Source organism: Silurus aristotelis, assembly GCF_946808225.1.
Source record: "Silurus aristotelis genome assembly, chromosome: 5".
NCBI lineage: Eukaryota > Metazoa > Chordata > Actinopteri > Siluriformes > Siluridae > Silurus > Silurus aristotelis.
Window position 1 is genome coordinate 3,771,561 of NC_139578.1, and position 15,213 is coordinate 3,786,773.

Below are 15,213 nucleotides of genomic sequence, written 5' to 3' on the forward strand. Positions count from 1 at the left end.
TGTCTATCCAAATTCATCCTCGTTTAAGTTCTTGAGTCGCTCAATTGCTTCATGGATCTGTAGGATGCTCATGTGGAACTTTTCCCCGTTGTCTCCAATGACGATAGATGCACTAGCATGTCGGAACTGGTTTAAGCCTTCGAGTTCCAAGAAATTCTCAAGGAACTGGATGGTCAAGACACACTTTGAGTGGACATTTGGACGTTTTGCGAATGAGTAGTGGCCTTTAGTAAGATTTTTATTGCCTACACTCCAAACCAGTATGTGGCAGTAGTACATAAGGTTGGACCGGAGACGAGGAGAAGCAGGAGGAGAAGGAAGTAGAAGAAGAAACCGGTCCTTCTTTACACCGGTGCAGCGATTCATTTAAACTACTCGAATCTTGTAAGTTTCATTTATTCCTTATTACATATCACAAATCACTTTTATTGGCAATATTTGGCTATTTTTTTAAAGTTTTTGCATGGTTTTATAGCACTTCCGGTCCATGCTAGCCTACAATGTCGGTTGGTTATTATACTTTCTACACTATTATTCTTTTTTTCCCCGACATGCAAATTATATTTTATTTATATTTACACGAATTTAAACCCAATAATTCTATAGATATTTATTTTTATTAGTGGATTACACGTTTTTCTTTATTATTGACAGTCCACTTGGCGGCCATTTTTGCGATGCTTTTGCGTCGTTTTTTTTATATTAATATTATTTAATAATTTATAATTGTCCGGTTCACAGATTGTATTTGCTCAAAGAAAAAAAAAACATTTTACTGGATTAAATAAATAAACTGTATAAGAACTCAATTTAGAATATTTTTTATTTATATTTTTACAAAGTATATCCCAGTTGTACCCAGCGACCAATCAGGGATCACCATTGTTTTTTACGGATCAATCACGTTTCACCATTGTCCCGCCCTCACATTTTTAGTTTTAAGCAAAAATGTTTTTAATTATTGCTCAGGACTTAATTTTAAGTGCTTTTTATGTTATTAAAATGTTTGTGAATATGAGCAGCATGTTTTCTTTACATGGACTCATTTGCATATTGAATAGTTGATTGTGACGTTACAGAAAATATGCAAATTAATCCACAAAAAGAAAATTCCTGCCCATATTCATGTTATTGTATACCAATATTCATATGTTAGAAGTTTTTTTGTTTTGTTTTGGACAGGTAACCCTTCGATCATGGGGGACATCAAAAATTTTCTGTACGCCTGGTGCGGAAAAAAGAAGTTAACCCCTAATTATGACATCCGGGCAGCAGGAAATAAGAACAGACAGAAGTTCTTGTGTGAGGTAAGATGAAGACTGGTGACCATGTAGGAAGTGTGTGTATACATACATTTGTAAGGTAGCTCAGTGGTTAGAATGCTGGAATTTTGATTAGGTTCAAATCACCACCAAGCTGCCAACTGGGCCCTTGAGCCTGACCCTTAGAATACTTTATTGATACCACAGGGAAAACATTTTTGAGGGCCTTGCTCAAGGGCTCGAAGAGTGACAGCTTGGCGCCGCCAGGGCTTGAACCCTCGGCCTACTGATCAGAAACCCTGAGTTTCAACCACTGAGCTACCACTATAAACATGGGACCTTGAGCTATTGGCCTGGCCTCTTTAGCATGGCATTTGAGGATGGCCCTCAAACCTTAAACCTGGGACCTTAAACCAGTGGCTTGGCCCCTTGAGCATGACCCTAAAGCATATGTTTTTGAGCCATGGGCCTGGCTCCTGCAGCATGGCCCTTAACCATGTGCCTTTGAGTCATGGGCCTGGCTTCTTGAGTATGATTTCTAAGCATAGGCCCTTGAGCAATGCACCTAGACTCTTGACCATGTGCCCTATGCCATAGTCTGGCTGGCAGTAGAATAAAAGTTGCTCTGGATAAGGATGTTTGCCAAATGTTATATATTCAGATGTCAGAATTTTTACAATCCCTCCCCTTAGGTCCGAGTCGATGGTTTCAATTACATCGGGATGGGGAATTCTACCAACAAGAAGGATGCCCAGGCCAACGCAGCCAGAGACTTTGTAAATTACCTGGTCCGTGCGGGAGAGATAAGTGCTTCTGAAGTACCTGCTTTGGGCGTGAGTGATCTAAACGATTGGAAAAGTTGAGCCAAAAGAATTACCAGAGCGGTTTTCAGTGGTTCAGGAGCACCTTGATCACCCCTAACTGTTTGTTTTTCTGTTACCAGGCCTCTGTTCCAGATGTGCCTGATAGTGGTGGTGGTGAAGGAAGTGGGTTTGGGACACTGCCTGCCAGTGGTCCTTTGCCTCCACATTTACTTGTGAAACAAGAGACGGGTAGGATGAACGGAACTTTCTTTCGGCTGTGCGTTATCTATGCTCCACGAACGCGGAGTTGAACTTGTTTGAAATCTTGTTCTCGTTCTCAGAGACCAACGAGCAAGGCTCTCTTCCGGTTCCCGGAGTAACCGGGCTCGGCTACTCGGGCAGGAACAATCCCCAGTGGGACCGAGGCGCTAATCTACAGGAGTACTATTCCAGGAAAGAGGAACAGGATGCGAAAGCTGTAGGACTCGATTTAGGTCTTTTATACCCACGTGGATTGACATACGAAGGTGACATCTTATATGTTCTGCCTTTTTTTTTTCGCTCGTCAGACCCTGGAGTCCGAGGAAGTGGATTTGAACGCTGGCCTGCACGGAAACTGGACGCTCGACAACGCCAAGGCTCGTCTGAACCAGTTTTTTCAGAAAGAGAAAATCCAAACAGACTACAAATACAACCAAGTGGGGCCAGACCACAACAGGTTTGGATGGCACAAAAAAAAAAAGAAAAAGATATACTTTATCCTGTAGTTCAGAATATGTAGCTGTACTAAAGTTTGGAAGCGATACTAGAGCAGCTAGTATGGTTTAGAGACTCTAGAGCAAAGGTAGACACCCTACTGATCTCCCTTGAATGTCTTTAAATAGTTGGGTCAAATTTTGGTTTTGCCGAAATGGCATTGAGACCCGTACCTTGAACAGGTTCTTGGCTTTGAATCCTTCCATTGTATCTTTGACTCCTGCAAGACTGGAAAAGTTTTCTTCAAGGATTGCTTTGTATTTGGCACCTTTTGATTCGTGTCTCGATTTATGCCTGGATTAAAAAAACAAAAAAAAAACAACAAACAAAAAAGCATCCCTGGAGCATCGTTCTACCACCACCATGCTTCACTGTAGGGTTTTTACTGATTTCTTTACTGATACCAATAGCTAGATCGAACTTGCCGATAACTGATTATTCGAACGATAAAATGGATACTGGATAAAAAAATACAACAAAAAAAACCCTCTATGTAAAATAGTACTGAAAATAAACAAAACAGTAATAACAAAAATAAATATAAATATATTATGTTAATAAATATTGAGGAAAATAAAAAAGAATAATAAAAGCATGCGGCATCAGTGACTCGCCTCTAGAGGCCACTCTTGTACTGCAAAATGCAACCCGGAAAAACTATCAGTATGGATTTTGGCCTATAGTAACACATTTTTAGTTCTGGGTAGCAGCAAGAATGTGTAAATGTTTAATAGTTCTGGAACACCCGTGCAAGAACCTGCAGATCTAACACTAGGTGGTATAAACATTTTGCTCCCTCGTCATTGGCTCTTAGAGATTTGAGTGTATGTTTTTCTGTTGGACTTGCAATACCTGTTGTAAAACGTTGGGGGGGGGGGGGGAATTGGAAACGATACCAGAAATCACAACCTTATTTTGTGCGAAACATGTGGCATCGCTTAGGCTGCACTAAGGTGCCACATGGAGTGCTTGATTGGACGAGTGCCGGAGCGTTTCAGGGTGCTGTATGGCTGGTTGTGATTTCTGGTGTCACTCCTTCATCAGGAACGGAGGCTCCCCGTGGTCGAGATGGAAGCATTCTAGTCGTTGATTGGAAAGTCCGGCGGAAAAACATACCTACTCAAGACGAGGCGGTTGATAGGGCTGAGGTCAGTTCACCCAATGGAACTGTGTCAATGTGGTTTTTTTCCCCCTTTCTTAAAATTTTTTTTTTTTCCATATGGAATTTGATGTCGTGGTGTTTTTTTTTTTTTTTTTTTTCCCTTGTGAACAATCTCATTCTTTCAGGAGCTTCATTGCCGAAATGACTATCTACGTGCGAGACCTGCGTAGAAGTAAGCATACCGATTCGTCCTTGTCCTCCAACATACATCATCAACATTCGTATCGGGTCTGTTTTTGCCAATGCTTTGCTAACGCTTTCGCACCTGACGCGCAGATATTTTCGCGCGCGAGCACGGCTCCAATAAAAAGCTGGCGGCCCAGTCGTGCGCGCTCTCCCTGGTCCGGCAGCTGTACCATCTGGGGATCATCGAGGCTTTCACGGGCCTGACCAAGAAGAAAGACGGCGAGACTGTGAGTCGACCCGTCACTGGCGTTAGCCTAGACAAACTCCCGATCCCTCTGTAATAAAGAGGGTTTTATTTACTTTTTTTTTTTTTCTAGCTGGAAGTGTATAATGTGAACGTAAGCGACGATCTCGAGCATCAGCTACAGAGCATCGTCCAAGAGCTCGGCCTCCAGGTTCCTCCAGTGGTGAGTCTAATGTTCAATTCCGGGAATTTTTTAAGATTGGAACTTTGCATAGAAATGAGTAGGAATAATAAAACTGGGATAAGGCTTCTGAGGCCACGCAACGTACACGATTTCTTGAATCTTAAATGACATGGTACATACATTTCGCTATTTGTAAGCTGTCAGGGTTTCTTTCCGGGAATTTTCCGGCCCTTGGGCAACCCAAAGGGAGACTCTCCTCGCCAGGACAGGTGGTCTTACGAAAGTGGTCTTTTATTTTTTTTATTTTCATAAAGGTCCTATTAACATGTATCTTGTCTTTTTTTTTTATTTATCTAAGGATCCTAGTGGTCCGGTGTCTCTGGTTCAAGGAAAGTTGGCCCACTTTGAGCCGTCGCAGAGGCAGAGCATGGGGGGCGTGGTGCAGTGGTCACCTCCGCAGGTCAACTGGAACCCTTGGACCAGCAGCAACATTGACGAGGGACCTCTGGCTTTTGTAAGTTTGCTGTTTTTTTTTTTTGTTTTTTTAATTGGCTCCTCTCAAAATCTTGACACCTTTCGACCACGTTGTGATTTTCTTTCTTTTTTTTCCGCAGTGCACCCCGGAGCAGATCAGTTCAGACCTGCAAAATGAACTCTGCTATCAGATAGACAATGATACCATCCTGCAGGAGGTAAGTCGAGGGTACACACACACACACACACACACACACAGGTTTGCATTTTAGTTTAGTTTAGTTTGATTCGTTTTGATTTGAATAGCATTTCCTTTAGTACTGGTTAAGTTTCTAGTGTGTGTGTGTGTGTGTGTGTGTGTGTGTCCCATATTTCCATAGAGATATGGGTATCTATCTATGAGAATAGATAGATGGATAGATAGATAGATAGATAGATAGATAGATAGATAGATAGATAGATAGATAGATATGAGGATAGATGGATGGATATGAAGATAGATAGAGGTATATGAAAGATATGTATGTGGATGGTTGGATAGATAGATATTTTGATGGATATGTATGTGATTGATAGATATGATAGATGGATGGATGGATATAGAGAGCGATAGATAAGTTCTTCTGTTAAAGATCTGATGATGTAACTCATTCGCACGTGACTTTGTGCTGTTTGGTTTTTTTTTTTCTCCTGCGCCAGAGGCTGCACGAGCGCGAGCAGCTGCCCGTCAAAAAGTTCGAGGAGGAGATCATGAGAACCATCAACAGCAACCCGGTGGTGATCATCCGCGGGGCCACTGGTTGCGGAAAGACCACCCAGGTGCCTCAGTACATTCTGGACCAGTACATCAAGGGGGGAAGAGCCTCGGAGTGCAACATCGTGGTCACTCAGGTGAACGCACGTTCCATTCCAGATACGTCTAGGCACTAGGTGGTGCTGTTCCTTATTCTTATACATGTTCACTGTCTTTTGATGTGACCGGCGTAGCCGCGGCGAATCAGCGCGGTGTCGGTGGCCGAGCGCGTGGCGTACGAGAGGAGCGAAGATGTGGGGAAGAGCTGCGGGTACAGCGTGCGCTTCGAGTCCATTCTGCCCAGACCCCACGCCAGTGTCCTCTTCTGCACCGTCGGTGAGTAGACGTCAAAACCATTTTTATTATATACAATATATCTAGAATTGTTTTTAACTTTTTACCTAAGTAGAATTCTTTACTCTCTTTATAAGGGGTCCTCCTGAGGAAACTGGAGGCCGGAATCCGAGGAATCAGCCACGTGATCGTGGACGAAATCCACGAGCGAGACATTAACGTACGTCTGAAAATGCACGTCTGTTTTTTTTTTTTTTTTTTCTATAAACCTTGCTAGTGATCACGAAATAAACCGGGTGGGCGTGTGCGCACATGTTTTGTTTGCAGACCGATTTCTTGATGGTGGTTCTAAGAGACGTGATAAACACATTCCCTGAGGTGCGCGTGGTCCTCATGTCTGCCACCATCGACACGACCATGTTCAGAGAATATTACTTCAACTGTCCCGTCATCGAAGTGTTCGGACGCACGTTCCCCGTGCAGCGTACGTGCTTAATGATGTGATCTATATTAATGTGCTTTAAATAAAGGGAGGAAGGGATAGATAGATATGTAGGAGGATAGATAGATAGATGGATAGAGAGAGAGTTTTGAGGAGAGAGAGTTTTGAGGAGAGAGAGTTTTGAGGAGAGAGAGTTTTGAGGAGAGAGAGTTTTGAGGAGAGAGAGTTTTGAGGAGAGAGAGTTTTGAGGAGAGAGAGTTTTGAGGAGAGAGAGTTTTGAGGAGAGAGAGAGAGATTTGAGGATAGATAGATGGATGGATGAATATAAAGATGGATAGATGGATAGATAGATGGATATGAAGATGGATAGAAAGATGGATATGAGGATGGATGGATATGAGGATGGATGGATGGATAGACAGAGAGAAAGAGAGAGAGAGAGAGAGAGAGATTTGAGGATAGGTGGATGGATGGATGGATATGAAGATGGATAGATAGATGGATATGAAGATGGATAGATAGATATTTAAGGATAGGTAGATGAATAGATGGATTGATAGAAAGATGGATGGATAGATAGATGGATATGAAGATGGATAGATAGAGGGATATGAAGATGGATAGATAGAGGGATATAAAGATGGATATGAAGATGGATGGATGGATATGAGGATGGATGGATAGATGTAGAGAGAGAGAGAGAGAGAGATTTGAGGATGGATGGATATGAAGATGGATAGATAGATATTTGAGGATAGGTAGTTGAATGGATGGATGGATAGATAGATGGATGGCTAGATAGATGGATATGAAGATGGCTAGATAGATGGATTTGAAGATAGATGGATGGATGGATTTGAAGATGGATGGATGGATGGATTTGAAGATGGATGGATGGATGGATTTGAAGATGGATGGATGGATGGATTTGAAGATGGATGGATGGATGGATTTGAAGATGGATGGATGGATGGATTTGAAGATGGATGGATGGATGGATTTGAAGATGGATGGATGGATGGATTTGAAGATGGATGGATGGATGGATGGATTTGAAGATGGATGGATGGATGGATGGATTTGAAGATGGATGGATGGATGGATATGAAGATGGATGGATGGATGGATATGAAGATGGATGGATGGATGGATGGATATGAAGATGGATGGATGGATGGATGGATGGATATGAAGATGGATGGATGGATGGATATGAAGATGGATGGATGGATGGATATGAAGATGGATGGATGGATGGATATGAAGATGGATGGATGGATGGATGGATGGATATGAAGATGGGTGGATGGGTGGATGGATAGAAAGAAATTTTGTTCATCCTGCCATACTGAAAAACAACACAATCCCTCTAATGTACAGAGTATTTTCTGGAGGACTGCATTCAGATGACTCATTTCATCCCTCCTCCATCCGACAGGAAGAGAAAAGACAAGGACGATGAAGGTGGTGACGAGGAGGTGGGCAAACATTTCAAATCCGTCCTCCTCTCCATGCCGTTTCTTCCAATCCCAATGCCACTGAAACCCTTCACTAGACTTGACTCGTTGTTCTGTTGCTTGTGCTCTGCAGGTGAACTGTAATTTAGTGTGCGGCCCCGAGTACGGTCCGGAGACCAAACGCTCCATGGCCCAAATGAACGAGAAGGAGACGCCGTTCGAGTTGATCGAGGCGCTGCTGAAATACATCGAAACGCTGCAGGTGTCCGGAGCCGTGCTCATCTTCCTGCCTGGCTGGAACCTCATCTACTCCATGCAGAAACACCTGGAGATGAACCCGCATTTCGGTCAGTTCCAGTTACAGCGTGACCGTCCGGTTCCGGTTCAGGACGCAAAACTCAACACTGCCACTTTGATCTTTCAGGTAGCCATCAGTACCGGATCCTCCCTCTCCACTCTCAGATCCCCAGAGAGGAGCAGAGGCTGGTGTTCGAGCCCGTCCCTGACGGCGTGACCAAGGTGCGTTTCCCATTTCGAATCGTTTACGCAACGAAAAAGGTGCACGTTTAAAATCGTTTTTATTTCCGTCACTCGCAGGTCATTCTGTCGACAAACATAGCCGAGACCAGCATCACCATCAACGACGTCGTTTACGTCGTCGACTCTTGCAAGTATGTCGCCGTGTCTTAAATCAGAATTTAATTTGTGTGTTTTTTCTCTCTTTCATCGACACCGTATTCTTTCCTCGCAGGCAGAAGGTGAAGCTTTTTACGGCCCATAACAACATGACCAATTACGCCACCGTGTGGGCATCCAAGACCAACCTGGAGCAGAGAAAGGGCCGAGCCGGACGCGTCAGACCAGGGTTCTGCTTCCACCTGTGCAGCAAAGCGCGCTTTGATAAGTATGTACGGATCTATCGATATCAACAAAAAATACAAAAACAAAAAAAAAATTTGTTTTTTAAAAACGATAATCGGATATTTTGCCCGGTACCTTGAACAGCTAAACAATTTAAAGCCATTTTTTAAATTATTTATTCATTTCTTGAGTCAAATTCTTTTATTTAATCAGTCAATTAGAACAATAATTATTTAGATATAAAAAAGTTCAATACCGATTTAATTTTTTTTTTTTATGAGAAAACATTTTCTTGTGAAATTAAAACCGCCAGTAGGTGGCAGCAATTCACAAGTTAATAAGTGAGTCGTTGCGAACCGAGTGATTTAAACTCGTGATTCATTTACAGGAACGAAACACCATCAAAAAAATCAATAACATTTGTAATCTTGCCTGTTTTTTTTAATTTTTTTATTTAATTAATTAATTAATTTATTTCAAACTACATATTTGTGTGATTATTTATATGAAATGTTATAAATGTGCACATATTCTGCCCCCATATCTTGGATTTTTCTGATCGTTCTAAATGCATTTTAATAGACCGAATTACGTGATGTAGGTGTGTTTTGTTTGGGTTTTACGATATACCCAATACTGTCAAACCACAATTACGATATTATGTTAGACGATGTATATTGTACAAGTATGCATTCGCTATACGGATGTGATCTACGAGTTTTAACGTTCCATTGTATATAGATTGGAGACCCACATGACCCCAGAGATCTTTCGCACTCCGCTGCACGAGGTGGCCCTCAGCATCAAGCTGCTCCGGCTTGGAGCCATCGGCCATTTCCTGGCCAAAGCCATCGAGCCTCCTCCTTTGGATGCCGTGATCGAAGCCGAACACACACTCCGAGGTACTGCACCATCTCCCCGTACGGAAATACGAGATTAGTTTCATCTATCACTTTAAACGGTTTAAATGGATTTTCCAGAGCTTGATGCCCTGGACAGCAATGACGAGCTGACCCCGTTGGGGCGCATCCTGGCCCGGCTGCCCATCGAACCTCGTCTGGGAAAGATGATGATCATGGGCTGCATTTTAAAGTAACTCTTTTGACTTCAACTCGCTCGTCATGCTTGTCAAACAGTTAAAACCACAACTATAACTCTCGGTCTCGGCTTTGCAGCGTCGGAGACGCGGTGTGCACCATTTCCGCCGCCTCGTGCTTCTCCGAACCGTTCATCAGCGAGGGCAAGCGATTAGGCTTCGTTCACAGGAACTTCACAGGCACGCGGTTCTCTGACCACGTCGCCCTGCTTTCAGTCTTTCAAGCCTGGGATGAAGTCAGGTACGAGTTTTACATTACTTAGAAATGCACAGTATAAATGCAAAATAAATTGCCACAAATTAAGTAAGATGTTGAGGAGAGTTTTGTTGGGAGTGACGACGATGGACAGGATTAGAAATGAGTTTATTAAAGGACAGTGCATGTAGGACGTTTTTGAGACAAGGTAAGGGAGGTGAGATTGAGATGATTTGGACATGTTCAGAGGAGGGACATGGGGTATATCGGTAGGAGAATGCTGAGGATGGAGACACCAGGAAGGAGGAAAAGAGGGAGACCCAGAAGGGGTTTATGGATGTGGTGAGGGAAGACATGCAGGTAGTCGGGTTGAAAGAGGCAGATGTAGAGGACCGGGGGGTATGGAGACGGATGATCCGCTGTGGCGACCCCTAATGGGAGAAGCCGAAAGAAGATTATTCAATTGGCACAAATTAAATTGATTAAATAAATTTGGGTAATACAGACGCGTATATAAGTGTGTGTGTTACAGTTAATAAGATATGATCGACTTAACTGTTCTACTTATTTCAGCAGACATTAACAAATCCTTCCATTCCTTCCATCCTTCATTCAATCACCCCCTCAATGTGCTGAACTGTCAGGATTTTCTCCTTTCAAGTGAAATTCTTGACAATGGACATAAAACGTTCGCTTGACTGGCACAAAAAGTGGCGGGGATTTTTTCGCATGTGCAAAACAAAATCTAAGTCATACAAATTGTATCTCCGGTACGGAGTGTGTAGCCACAGTGACACTGCGCTAACTCTAGTTCCTTTTTTATACCCCTGGCGTTGTTTATGGTTTAATGTTTCACTCCCAGTGTGAATGGGGTTTTGGATTTATAAAATGAGTTTGTCGTGTTTAGGATGGGTGGAGAGGAGGCGGAAGCCAGGTTCTGCGAGCACAAGCGTTTGCATATGTCCACTTTAAGGATGACCTGGGAGGCCAAAGTGCAGCTAAAGGACATCCTGATTAACACCGGTTTCCCAGAAGGTGTGGCCGAATTCTGATTTGTTTGTTGTTGTTTTGTTTTTTTAATCATTCTCATTTGTGTGGTGTTGTTTTTTTGGACACTCCCCTTACAGAGAGTCTGTTGAATCAGGTGTTTAACAACGTGGGCCCCGACAATAACCTGGATGTCGTGATCTCCTTGCTGACCTACGGCTCCTACCCCAACGTCTGCTACCACAAAGAGAAGAGGAAAATCCTGACCACCGAAGGCCGAAACGCGCTCATCCACAAGTCTTCCGTTAACTGCCCTTTCTCCAGCCAAGACCCCAGTTATCCATCGCCCTTCTTCGTTTTTGGGGAAAAGGTCAGCGGTGTTGTCTTTAATGGGAACTTGCTGTTCCCTTTCCAGATCCTAATAGCGGTTGATTTTATTCTAGATTCGAACCAGAGCCATTTCAGCCAAAGGGATGACCATGGTCAGCGCCCTGCAGCTCATTTTGTTTGCCGCCAAGAAAATCACGTCGAACGGAGAGGTGGTCGTGCTTGATGACTGGTAAGTTCTGCGAAAGGACCCTGTTTCCACCACCGTTATTGTTTTTTTTTTTTGTTTCCCGTAAGACCTTTTTTAAGTCGGTTTTCTCACTTCAAAAACGTCGACAGGATTAACTTGCGTATCGAGCACGGAGTGGCCGGGGCCATCGCTGGAATAAGGGCTGCCCTGGAGGCCTTGGTGGTAGAAGTGACCAAAGACCCAGAGTACATCCGAAATATGGATCCCACCAACGAACGTCTCCTGAATGTCATTCGGCTCCTGTCTAGACCCTCCTCGGCAGGACTCAACCTCATGACCAGCAATCCGCGGTAAGATTCGAAGTTCACTCAAGTATTTGCCCTGTATTTGCGTGTTATAGTCTGAATTAAACATAATAAATTCGGGTGTCAAAAATCTTGAGGGAAGTCTGCATAATTAAGTCTGCATTATTTTTTTTATGAAAAATGTGTAGGAACCCTGTGTACCCACTTTCGAACCCATCCCATAATTCCTAATTATTTATTGCAGTTTTGGAGACGGTCCCCGACCTCCGAAGATGTCCCGGATGGATTGCGGAGACGGAGGATACCAGGGTCGGGGAGGATACCGAGGAGCAGGAGGATATGGTGGTGGAGGCGGAGGGTACAGGGGGTCCGGTGGATACAGGGGGTCAGGAGGGTACAGAGGATCTGGAGGGTATAGAGGGTCCGGCGGGTACGGAGGAGCCGGAGGATACAGGGGTGGCGGTGGATACCGGGGGTCGGCTGGGTATGGGGGTGGCGGTGGTTACGGAGGGGGTGGCCGTGGTTACGGGGGAGGTCGTGGATTCAACCGAGGTGGATACTGAGGATTCTAGAGACGGATTAAATGTTTCCAGATGTACATGTCATTTTAGGACCATGTTGCGTTTAATATGATTTTGTCTCGATTGTTGCTTTTTTTTTTTTCGGATGTAGTGTTAAAAAACATTTCAAACGAGTTGTAATGTCCTGTCAAATTGGTACAATAAAGTTGTTGCCTTTACTGATGAATTACGTGTCATTATATTGGTTTGAGTTTCAGGACTGCTGCCATAGCTATTAGAGATTTAGTTATACATCTTTGCTAGCTAGGGCATTCTTCAACCTTGGCTACGAAGTGTCAAAATCAGGGTCCCCAAACTTTTTTATGTGAGGGCCACAAAATGTTTTTTTAATAAGGGTCGTCTGTAACTAAAAATTTGATGGGCCAGAGTGACTTACCAGTACAAGGGTCATAACTACATATCCTCGGCCTTTCGGCATTGTCTTGTAAACGCCTGCCAAGAAGTGGTTTCTTCAAGTGATTTAAAAGGAAGAAGTCATTGGGTGCAAGGTCGGGGGACTGGGGGTGAGGCCGGCGCATTGTCATGAATAAGGCAAACCCTCTTCTGTTTTGAACCTCTAGCGGCATCATGTGGAACTATTCAGAGGGTTCTATTTAAACGAAGAAGAAATGTTCATGAACATACTCATTTCCGGAGACATAATTTTGGCAAAAAAAATTTTTTATCGCGGTACCTATCATCCTAATGCTAGATTAGCATTAATTTTCAGAAGATATATCACTTATAAAAGAACATTTATTACCATCAAATTCATTGCTATTGAAATCATAACTTTAACTTTAACTTAATTATGCATATTGGTTGGTGGGTAAATCTAACAAATAATTAGGCTACGTTAATAACGAGAGGTCGATCGATTTTACCAATAGCTAGGTTGGTTCGTACTCGCCGATAACCGATTAACCAAGAGTTTTTAAAATGGATACTGGATTAAAAACAAATACTCCATGCAAAATAGTACTGAACTTTATTACAAAGTAATAAATCATGAAAATGTGATAAAGAAAATACATTTTAATATATTCATTAATGATATAACTATGTAGTTAATACAATATAAATATAATATAGTGCTCTCTGTGCAGCACGCAGTCTCACGTAAATTCTAACAGCACGATGTGGCAGTGATTCGCCTCTAGAGGCCGCTCTTGTAAAGAGACGACTGGAACCAGGAAAAATTATCGGTATAGATTTTTCGACTATCAGTGCTTCGACCTCTAGTAAAAACTAAGGAAAATTTAAGTTTGAAAGCCAACTTTTTTTGATCAAAATAGTAAAACGTGCTCTGAACATAACTTTGGGCCTCCTCACCTCACCTACATCAGTACCTAACTTTACTCAAACACCATTGTGGCTGAATGAAATCTCCAAGCACACAAGTCTCCACAAGCACACTCCAGAAATCTAGTGGAACATCTAATTAGAACGATGGAGATTATTATAACAGCAAACAGGGACTTACATGCAGTACAGGAGAATGTCTGAGAGTTTTTAAGTTTTCAAAATAACAAAAAGGTACTAAATAAAAAGAAAATGGCCAAAAGTCATTGCCATGGATATATACTTTGGTAACCAAACATACATTCAGCTTGTGACATAGCCATGGATATACTGGAACACACACTGGAAAAACATTATTACACACTTACCACTACCTCAATGATCTGAGGAATTCGTATACATGATTTGTATCCCTGTTGATATATCCCTGATCATATGATTTATTCCAATATAATGAAGGCCCTTAACCCCATAGCTACTCTGGATAAAGGCACCTGCCAAGTGCCGTACTTAAAATAAAATTAAATGACCATGTTTTTATATGCATTCTGAGATTATTATTATTATTATTATTATCTCAAACCTGTCTGGTCATCCTCTTCTGATCTCTGTGTCTATCTCAAGAAGGTGTTTGGGCCTGCAGACCCTTTTCTTACAGGATGTTTTTTGTTTTACTTGTGGCGTCCTCAGATGATAAGTGCACAAACCCAAATCGCTTGGAGCCGTCGTTCTCTATTACCACCTGTAGAGGGCAGCAAGGAGACAGCAAAGAATAAGCATTGTTTTACCATGTGGTGTTGAAAGCATCATGAAATGTCTATACTTTTCTGGACGAACGTATTTGGACTTTTCCAGCTATTTCCCCTCACTTGAACCGACATGACAGTGCTTTTTTTTTTGTACAATGTAAGCTCCATGAAGATATGCCTTACATGGGTTGGAGGTTGTTAAAGATCTTGAGTGGCCTGCTATTTATCTATAAGCACCTAAGGGTTATAGTAAGACCAAGATCCTCACGGCTGAATGAGCACAAATAACCACAAGCACATAAAAATCTAGTGAAACGTCTTCCCAGAAGAATGGAGGGTATTATATGGGGAAGGGGATGTTCAGAAAGCACATGTGAATCCTATTGTCTGGTGTTCACCAACTTTTGTAAATATTTTACCTCAGAGAAATAAAAGCAAAGTTCTAGCTTAAGCTGAAATGCTATACTATCAGTTATGGTGACTAGCATATTGTAGACGGTATTTAAATAGGTTTGAACGCCCTTTTTTCCATGAACAACATCAATTAATATTGTCATGGGTAAGATCATGACTGAGAACAAGCTTCTACATACGTGGGACCTTTTCAGGCAAAGGAACTGAGGTAAAATTTAGACTAGGTTAA

General features: G+C 42.5%; 1 protein-coding gene across 2 annotated transcripts; it reads left to right on the forward strand.

The window, feature by feature from the left end:
• The first annotated feature begins 125 nt into the window (after nt 1-125).
• Nucleotides 126-12,698, forward strand: dhx9 (DEAH (Asp-Glu-Ala-His) box helicase 9). Of its 2 annotated transcripts, XM_083540772.1 has the most exons (28): nt 126-384; nt 1,183-1,307; nt 1,955-2,095; nt 2,206-2,314; nt 2,407-2,543; nt 2,635-2,783; nt 4,109-4,155; nt 4,260-4,396; nt 4,487-4,576; nt 4,896-5,051; nt 5,152-5,229; nt 5,711-5,902; nt 5,999-6,140; nt 6,236-6,318; nt 6,426-6,582; nt 7,921-8,018; nt 8,131-8,344; nt 8,422-8,516; nt 8,595-8,668; nt 8,749-8,901; nt 9,600-9,760; nt 9,839-9,950; nt 10,034-10,195; nt 11,058-11,185; nt 11,278-11,507; nt 11,581-11,696; nt 11,804-12,004; nt 12,204-12,698. In XM_083540772.1, the coding sequence occupies exons 2-28, from the start codon at nt 1,197-1,199 to the stop codon at nt 12,520-12,522; spliced, it is 3,792 nt and encodes a 1,263-aa protein (XP_083396898.1). In that variant the 5' UTR covers nt 126-384; nt 1,183-1,196; the 3' UTR covers nt 12,523-12,698. The 2 variants fall into 2 exon arrangements, with proteins under 2 accessions (XP_083396898.1, XP_083396899.1); XM_083540773.1 differs by lacking the exons at nt 126-384; nt 1,183-1,307; nt 1,955-2,095; ... (1 more) ...; nt 2,407-2,543; nt 2,635-2,783 and adding an exon at nt 3,831-3,969.
• Nucleotides 12,699-15,213: the final 2,515 nt, after the last annotated feature.